Here is a 9,568-nt window from a genome sequence, read left to right on the forward strand (position 1 = left end):
CCACATCGTCTCCATCTCCTCGTCTCTTAAATTTGACTGATTTTACAGCAACAAGAATTAAGAGAAAAAAGCCAAAATTAAAGGCAGGCATTACTTATCATTAACCTAATAGTTAAGTTTTTTTCTAGAACACTGCAGTTCATGTAATAAGCTAAGAAGATAAAGTAAGGAGTTAAATATTAAAGTATATGAACAATCCACAACGTTGGAACCACAGCTTCTAAGGCAGACAAAATATAGCTTACCACATTGCTTTTTAACACTGGCACAAGAAAAGAAAAATAAAATCCAAAACCTCAGGCAGTTTTTATCCTCCAATAACAGACAGCATTACTAGAGTTAGAGGGACATTTTATAACCTCAAATGATGCTTTTACTTCCCACTTGTCCCAGATCAGTAGCAACAAAACACAATTTCTATTTAAGTCATTCCTCAGTATTTAAGTATCTGTATAGATATGGAGCAATGCAAAACTTAATACAGGGTTTAGCAAGTTGCTTTTGGTTATGCACAAAGTATGTTTAAATCCACAAATGATGAGAGTAGAGAAGTTTACCGTTTTCATTAAGGACAATAAATCCTAAACCAAACCAAACACTCTCTCCTATTTTCAGTGATAACCACACTAAAAACCCAAACCAAACCCTCCCATGTTTATTAAGCACATCAGCACTAGAGGGCTCTATGAGGCAGAACGTCCCTTTAATTTTGTTTTCAGATGCAAATAGCTCAAACTCAGTGGAAAACAAACAAGTGTTTTTTCCTCCCTCACAGAGGCTTTAACTAGATTTAAACTGTTGATTAGAAAAGTTTGAGTCTAAAGAGATTCTCAGCTGATTAAAGAAAACACTGAAAAATACGTGACTCCATAAAGCCGTACTTCCTGCAGGAGCTATGCTTTTTGCTAGGACGACAGTTTCTTGCCAAGAAAACGCTTTGTACAACTGCAAATAACTTTGCACCAGTATGTATGCGACTATCCAGCATGGCTTCGGGCAAACGTCCATAACTTCCGTGTCAATGCTAGAGAATCCCTTCTGGTTTACAATAGCCAGTGCTGCAGACATACATTAAAATATCCCAATTATTTTCCGCACTTCATTAAATTTCTCAGTCAATGTAACAGAGCAACTCTATGAACTATATTGAACCATCCTACCCCAGCAACTACAGAAAAAACAAGGATTAAAAACATCCCTCCAAATAGGAATGCAGAGGCACTAAGGCTTTCATCCGTGGGCAGTAATTTAAGTTTTACAATACACCTCCATTTATTACCCTCTGCTTCACAAGGATCTAGATCCTAGATAGAAAAGATACAAAACCAGAATTTTAGTTTGGCAAGGACAAAAGGCACAAGGTCTTCAAAAAACCTTTAAGCAATCTGACCCTAGTGATTAACCAGCTGTCATTTCAAGATCAGCTGGAAGTCAGACCTTATGCCTGGGTCAAATATTGCAGTGGCTAACACATTCACTTGCAACTACCTTTTGAAAACAGGACTTGGCTGTTGAATACTCTGCTTCTGCCAACAGTGAGCACACACAGACACTGACAAGTGGACAAGGAGACAGGTAGGTGACACCACTATTGCTGTGTCCTGGGGTGCTCTGAGGCCTGCCTTCTTCCTGAGCTTCAGAGTATTGCAGGACAGCAACCCCCCCCTCATGCTCCTGGAGCGGTAGGAGGTGAGGAGCTCTTTAGGTGGCCCAGCCATTTGCTCCAAAGGCTGTCAGTGAGGGTAAATACATGGAAGACCAAACTGTCACTGACACCCTTCCCCATCTTCAGTACAGACTGCACTGTGACTTTCCGCCCCCCCCCCCCCCCCCCCCAGACACTATAGCTACTTGAAACTTCCCATTTCTGCCAACATATCTATTTCCGTCAAGGTACTGGTGAGCCCACCTTTCCTATTCTCTGCAGAAAAAGCCTAGGATATCGTTCTGCACATATATAACACTCAAAAACTTCACTTACTAGGACTGGGAGCACAGTGACAGAATTGGTAGCAACTGAATAAAAAAATGTAAGAGAGGAATGAGTCATAAAATTGAGAACCTGTATTAGTTCATTGCAGCATCCCACTGCACCCAAAACATGCCTTAATTTTTTTAAAGTGATGAATTTTCATGTTACAGTTAGCAGCTACTTGGCATTAGGACAGGGTCATGCCATGGTACATAGAAAACAAGGCAGAACAGGGATCAGAGACTGGATGAGCCTTGCCACAACCAAACATGATCCTTCCCCATTATGGGGAAGCTCATTTCACACCTAGTCACTATAGACGCTTTTCCATTACCATCTGGATGTCCTACAACCTCTGCAAAGATCTAAGATTATAAACTTCTGGATATTTGTGTTAATCCCATCCAACATTGTTTGTATGCGCAGGGCATGCCATAATGCTCCTCATGCATTTCTCAGCTGGGGCTGCAATCCAGCTCCCTATAAGCAAGGCTGATCCTCCCTCTGGAGCAGCAATGGATATTGCACTTTAACCCCTCTCCAGAGAGATGTAGAAGTCTTTGCTTTGGCCTTGCAACAGCTTAGGCTGAGTCACTGCTCCACCTGCTGTGAGATTCGAAGCATACACTTGTCCTAGGCTGAAAGATGGTCCTTCACACAACTGAAAAGTCAGCTGTCACACCATGCAATTTAAAAGTGATGACAGTAGTCTTCTGATATCCTGGGAAAAAAGATGTCCCTAAAGCATGCCGTGAGAATAGCAAAGCAGAACATGAATCTGGGTGTAGGACTGAGCACCCTGTGTTATGTTAGTCTTACACAGCCAGAAGAGTAAGGAAAGTCAGCTTCAGCTACCTGCAGCTAGCTACTGAAGCATCAGTGCAGAGCATCCTCAGCAGAGCAGAGGATGCAAGTACAAGTATCACAAAAGTAGTGACAATTCCAGGTTCATTGCAGGTTGGTATTGTTCAACTGCAAGTTGCTATGCCAGAGATGAAATAGAATTTCGTCTACAATACCTTAACTCAGAGTCCGAGTCACTTAGGCCTAGCAATACACAGCAACAAAAGTCTAAACATTTCCAGAGGTCTTGATTTAAACAGACCTGGTTGAAGTTAAGTCTGTAGCAATACCAGGAATGTAATCACTATCCCTCAATTCCCGATTCTGCTGTGGTTGAACAGTAGACTTAAGTTTCACCTCACAAAAACAGATCTAGCAGAAATCTGTGTTTCGGGGTTTTTTCAAGCTGGTAACATTTTTATCTATTACCCTATGCAGCATCTGTTCAGACTTCATTGAATTCTTGAACATTTGCTTTGCTACTTCACATCAAGTTCTGTTCCAGAGACTATTCAAACTAGCAGTCACGTTTGTTAAAATGACCAGTAATTGGCCAATCCTGGTTCTGACAAATTACCTGGTTGTTTTTATTAAGCAGAAGGCTAACATAACTCATCTGCCTGTTGCTGCATTCACTAAAAAGCATAACAGTACAATGAACTCTGAAACCTACTACTTTCCACAAGATGTTGAAAATACCTTCATGTAAATTATTCTACAGATCCCTTTTTAGAAGTGCTTGGTATGAGAGTGTGAATGGACTCCTGGTGCTGTATGAAATCCAGGGCGATTCTACTTTCCTATTCTTATTTCCTTTCCAAAGTGAAAAGAGCAGAATCATAGAATCATAGAACAGTTAGGGTTGGAAAGGACCTCAAGATCATCTAGTTCCAACCCCCCTGCCATGGGCAGGGACACCTCACACTAAACCATGCCACCCAAGGCTTCATCCAACCTGGCAAAAAGAACTTCCTTCTCTTCCATCATTAAGAGACAGGTACCAGTTTTTCAGGAGTTCTCATAATGCATCCAATTAAAGAGACCAGACTCATGCAGACTTTTTCTTTCCTTTTTTAAGCAATGCTTAACCAAAGCAGAGGAGCCCTACGATGGGCTATCTAATCTTAGACCTGTGCAAGCTCAGAGCACCAAAGAGGTGCAGTGCCAGGACATCAAAACCTTAGGAGAAACAGGCTAAGGGGGAGGTGGGACCAGTTAAAAACCCTCAGCAATTTTAATATCCATGCAATTAGACACACTTAGGTGACTTAATAGTATTGACCTGGTCTTACTCATTAGACAGTAACTTTTAAGGAGATCATGGAATCACAGTTAATGTGTTTGGCTTTCATTGACATTTACACAGAAAAATCCACAAAATATCCTTTACTATCTTCCTTTCCTTTTACATATAATTATGTATAAACAAATTTTAACTACATAAAATTCTGAAGTTTAGTTTGTAAAAAATGGTTCATAAAGGCTGCTTAAAAGGCATGTCCACTTTAGAGCAACACAGAAGATTCAATATAAAAAAGAGGACGAGAACTAGGGATCAGTCACACACGGTAAAAGGTTCATATGGATGAATGCGCATGTAGTGAACCTGTAGGGTGTTTTCAAAAAACATTTCAACTGATTGTTTACTCCAAACTCCAACATGAAGTCAAGCATTGACAACGTTACTCCTCAGAAACAAGCAGTTTAAGGACAACACTTAATCCTGGCTTAGTTGAAAAAGTTCAAGTATATTCTGAAGAGTCTTCAGTTCTTTGCCTGGAGCTATGCTCTCCTCACATGTTGATCAACAGTCATTAAGTGTAAAAATAACTGTTATTTTACAGCTTCAAGTTCTTCATAAAAAGAACTTTTTCAGGGTCCTTTGGAAAGTTTTTTCCTTGTTCTTCACTTACGCAGATAATGTGGTAAGACAGCGGGGAGATATTCGTGGCTCCATGTTTAATATCCTCTTCCTGTTTTAAAAGGGAAGAGAAACAGAACAAACAATTCACATCTTAGACAAGATGCATTTAAAGCAAATAAATTATACACATAACACTAAATGAGTTGACAGAATAAAATAACAGAACATTATCTGTTCTCATAGTCCTTTTCAAATGCAAAAAACTAATATGGTCTTATACACACATCAAAAATGCAGAATACTGTGCTTCAGCTTAAGCTAGCTACTGTGATGCACAGAAACATTTTACGTAGAACTATAAACATCTGTAAGAGATTAAAAATACAACATCCTGTTTAATATTTAAAAGCTTTAGAAATCAGGAGCCATTCTTACTATTGAAATGTAGAAACCACACACTCACCCCGAAAGCCTCCTCCACCACCTCTTCCTCCTCTGAATCCTCCTCCACCTCTTCCTCCTCCTCCACCTCTTCCTCCTCTGAATCCTCCTCCTCCTCTTCCTCCACCTCTTCCTCCTCCAAATCCTCCTAGACACAGGAAATTATACTTGAAAGAGCATATAAATTCTTCATTAAGCATAATAACTTATTTTATTCACATCTTCTGAAAGGAAAAGCACAACAACAAGAAAAAATGAACTGTCAATTGCTGGACAGTTACCAGGTCAATTACTGGTACTTTGTCTCTCCTAGGGACCATCTGCAGCATTTTAGGTATTGTTTAATATCTGGTATACCATGTCCAAAATACTCCAGACACTTAACAAAACTTTTCTTTCATAAGAGAAAAAAAAAATAATCACAACTATTCATTAATAATTATTAACTAAAACTCAACAGAACATTAACAAACAAAACCAAAACAACTTTGAGATACTTGTGCCTTGCTGCAAAGGGGCAGAGTAGTGAGAAGATGCAGGACACTGTGATGTTAGAAAAATTTAACTTCAGCTTTAACTGAGGAGTACATGGCAAATAATCTCCAAAAAGCAAAGAAGAATGAAATCTACCAGGTCATTCACCTCTCTCTCAAACAGTGCATTTCAAGTATTCGTCCAAACTAGAACATACTACAAATACAGATTTCGCTGACAGTTTTGAGTGTTTATTATCTACAGCCTTTAACCACAAGTTTGCTCAGCAGCCACGCTTTCTGTCTTTGTTTCCTCCTATGCTTCTCCCTATGCTTTGGAGCTGTTATTTAGCTACAGAAGCCTAGGTCTCGCCACTGGAAGAGCATCAATGTCTCTTCCATTGAGTCAAACAGGAATACGCATAACATTTTTCTTTGCAATACTACTGTTGATATTCAAGTATTCAACTGCAGCTTTACACACACAACCCCCACAAAAAGGGCAAAAAACCCAAAAGAAACTCAAACAACCCACACCACAACAAAAAACCACAACATTCTGCAGCTTCCATTCTTGAGACCTTACCTCTGCCACCACCTCTTCCTCCTCCACGTCCACCACCACGTCCTCCTCTACCACCTCCTCTGGGAGCACCTTTTTCTCCAGGCGGCCTTGGCAGAAATCTCTGAAGCGGTAGTAGCTTTGCTGGGTCAATGTAAAACTGTAGGAAGACAGTTCAATTAGACTTTGAAAATACCAATACTAAAGAGCACATTAATATCTCCCTTTACAAATACCCACAATTTGGTCTTGACTTTTTATGTCAAATTTTCCTCTGCAAACAGTCAAATAAAGAAAGAACACAAGAAATGAACCACAGTGCTATAAAGTTACTAGATGATATTTGCATGAGTTTCATTTGTAATATCTTTGGTTTTTTGCAGGGCAGGGAGAAGAAAGAACATGGCAGATAGAAAAGTGAGAAAGAAGAAGAAATTACTATTTATGTTTACATAGAACAACTATCTGTTAATAAAAGCTTCATAAGGCTTTCATTATCTTGTAACAGAGTAGATTTATCTAACTGATGACATACGACAGCATTCTGTTCTTGAGATTGACTAACCTTTTGCATTTTTTTAAATGAAGAGGCTTTCATATTCTCAGACAGTTTCACTGAAAAATACTGTTAGTTTCTTTAAGGAATGTAACAGGAAAAAAAATTGAATTCGTTATTTTCATTGGCACATTCAAACATTCTCTAAATTAGTATTTTATAAAGGAAGCTAAACATCACCACTGCAAATGAAAAATTACAATTAAGGAGAAAATACCTGCAATTTTTCTGAGAATTTTTTCACAATTATAAAAAACAGCATTTTGTGGTAAAACAATTTTTATTTTCCATGATTAAAGCATAAGGAAGAACATCCAGTGCAAAGAGCACGTAAAAACAGAACTGTAAAGAAGCAAATTTGTATAGCAAGGAACAACCCAGGGTGACCTCAAGGCTCATGCTGCAGGGCCTCTGCTAGTGCTGCTGCTGGGTGGTATGACTGCCAGGCTGTGGAAAAATAACAGCCAGCAGGGACTGCTGGAGCAACTACATGCCCAGCCTCATCCCAGTGAGGTGACAGACACTCTGGAACCCCATGTGCAGTCTCAGCACTCCAGCACCCAAAGGCTTTGGTATGCAGTTCCTAAGATCAAAAGAGCTGCTGGCCAACAATTCTTACTTAAAACTCAAGATTAAATGGAGAAGCAAGGAGTTACTGCAAAATCGAGTAACGCATTTTTATAATATGTTATTGTAGAAAGAAAACAAGTCTCTGAAATCCAAATAATTTTGATACAAAAAGTAAATCTGCAAATTAATACATTCAGAGAGCGAGTGATTTAAACCTGTACATTTTACTTCTCACTTACTGTGGTAGAAGAAAATGCATGTACCTAGTTACTGATACTCACCCAACACAGGCTAAGCCTTACTGACGTGTTACAGGGTTACACCCCACTGTCCCATTTATGTCATGAATTCTGTCAATCTAGCAATGACAACAGGGTAGACCCAGTGACTCTATCTCAACAAGCCAGCTTTGCAAGAGGACATCTCAGCACAAGCCCACTTTTATTGGCAGTTTAAGTAAGAAGCTGGACAACGAGCAACAAAACACCCTAGCACAAACTCAACTTTATAATTAAATAATAAACTGAAGCATGAGCAAGGACCCCTAATGCACAAAAACAACACCAGTCCCTTGATCCAACTCTGTTATAGGTGAGTAAGATACAGAAGAAAAGTTATTGTCACGTAAGAAGAAGAAACACCCTGAACCACAATGGATCCAAGACATCTGACAGTACTGGTAATGACTGATATAAGGTACTCTATCATACTGAAAAAGCTTTATGATAGGCACCTAACGTGCATGAGGCACCTACTGACACCAAAAGTTGCAGCTAGACTTGTGACTGTTCACATCTAACTGGTAGCCAAGCCTTCAACTATTTTTAAATCCTATAGAAATTCCATTTAATAACCAATCAGCCTTTTAAAACAAAATATTGTACATCACACATTTTTTTGAAGGATACAAAATCCCTCAACTGTCCGAAGATTTCATCCACTTTGCCAATCTGTTCCTTATTATCCAGGTACACGGGAGCGTTGAAATAAGGCACCTTGTTTTCTTCTGTTTTACATTTACAAACAATGTCATCTTCGCAGGGATGCATGAACTCTCCCAGTACTGAAATAAAGAACAAGCAAGATAAAGATCTGAAGCAGTCATTCTAAAGTACATAAACATAGCCTTTCAATGTAACTTACAAACTATACTTTCTGGAGGTCCCTGGTCATATCCGCCTCTGTTGAAGCCTCCTCGTCCACCTCCCCGTCCAAAGCCACCTCGTCCACCACGATTAAAGCCACCTCTGTCACCACCACCACCTCCTCCTCCTCGATTGAAGCCGCCTCTTCCTCCTCCACCTCCTCTTCCTCCTCCACCTCCTCTTCCACGAAAAGACATTCTCTACTACCTCCTAAATTGTGACAAAAAACAGCTGTTTAAGAGATAAAAAATACTTCAATTGTGTTTTACTGTACGAATTAAAATCTCCTGAGAGCCTGTTTGTTAATGTAATACTTAGACCTTTCAGTCCTCAACAAAAACACTAACGCGCATGAAAAATCTAGCCTACACCAAACTTACACTGCAATGCCTACCGGTAAAAACTGACCAGCAGTGACAGCGTGCTTTTCAATCATACAGGGATTGAGTGGCCGAGGGCTGAACGCGACAGTCCACAGTCCCCGGAGCAGACAGCAGCTCTCCAGCCCCAGCCCAGCAGCGGAGCAGTACAACCCCTGGCAGTGTCCAAGGCCAGGCTGCACGGGGCTTGGAGCAACCCGGTCCTGTGGAAGGTGTCCCTGCCCATAACGGGAGGGGGGTGGGGGTGTTGGAACTGGATGATTTTAAGATCCTAACCCAAACCATTCTACAATTCTGTGTTAACGACAGGCACCCACGGGCCCGCGGGGCACCTCCTGCGGCCTGCATACGGGGATGCCAACGCAGGAACACGGTGAAGGGACCCCCCGCCCGCAGCGCGACGCAGCCCTCCCCTCAGTGCTGCGGGGCAGGAGAGGGGCTGAAGGACGCCCAGCGGCCGCTAGCGGCTTTGTCCCGCGTGTCTGCCCCCCGTCCCCGCCTCACGCCGTACCTCCACGTGCGCGCCAGCCCCGCCACTTCCTCTAGTACCGCGCACCACCACCAAGAGACTACCCACGCAACCGTAAACGAGGTTGCCTGCCGTAAATGAAGCTGCCTCGCTGAGCGACACTGTCGCAAAAAAGCGGGCAAAGTAGCTTATCGCCCAGAGCGGGCGGCCGCAGGCAGGCGGGCTCGGGCGGTGGCCTTGTGTGCCCGGTGGCCGTGTGCGCCCGGCTCCGCTCGCGGGTACGGATGCCCCAT

The 9,568-nt window shown here is 41.5% G+C and overlaps 1 protein-coding gene across 3 annotated transcripts; it reads right to left on the minus strand.

Annotated features, from left to right (window-relative positions):
* Positions 1-4,186: 4,186 nt before the first annotated feature.
* GAR1 (GAR1 ribonucleoprotein) lies at positions 4,187-9,387 on the minus strand. 3 transcript variants are annotated; one of them, XM_065690255.1, is made up of 7 exons: positions 9,318-9,387; positions 8,425-8,636; positions 8,190-8,344; positions 6,721-6,780; positions 6,180-6,315; positions 5,143-5,268; positions 4,187-4,788 (listed from the first exon to the last, which is right to left on the minus strand). In XM_065690255.1, exons 2-7 carry the CDS (start codon positions 8,621-8,623, stop codon positions 4,775-4,777), a joined length of 690 nt encoding a protein of 229 aa, XP_065546327.1. In that variant the 5' UTR covers positions 8,624-8,636; positions 9,318-9,387; the 3' UTR covers positions 4,187-4,774. The 3 variants fall into 3 exon arrangements, with proteins under 3 accessions (XP_065546327.1, XP_065546342.1, XP_065546333.1); XM_065690270.1 differs by lacking the exon at positions 9,318-9,387 and adding an exon at positions 9,139-9,162; XM_065690261.1 differs by lacking the exon at positions 9,318-9,387 and having other exon boundaries at positions 8,425-8,648.
* Positions 9,388-9,568: the final 181 nt, after the last annotated feature.

The sequence above is a fragment of the Lathamus discolor genome, chromosome 1, assembly GCF_037157495.1.
Source record: "Lathamus discolor isolate bLatDis1 chromosome 1, bLatDis1.hap1, whole genome shotgun sequence".
NCBI classification, from domain to species: Eukaryota; Metazoa; Chordata; class Aves; order Psittaciformes; family Psittacidae; genus Lathamus; species Lathamus discolor.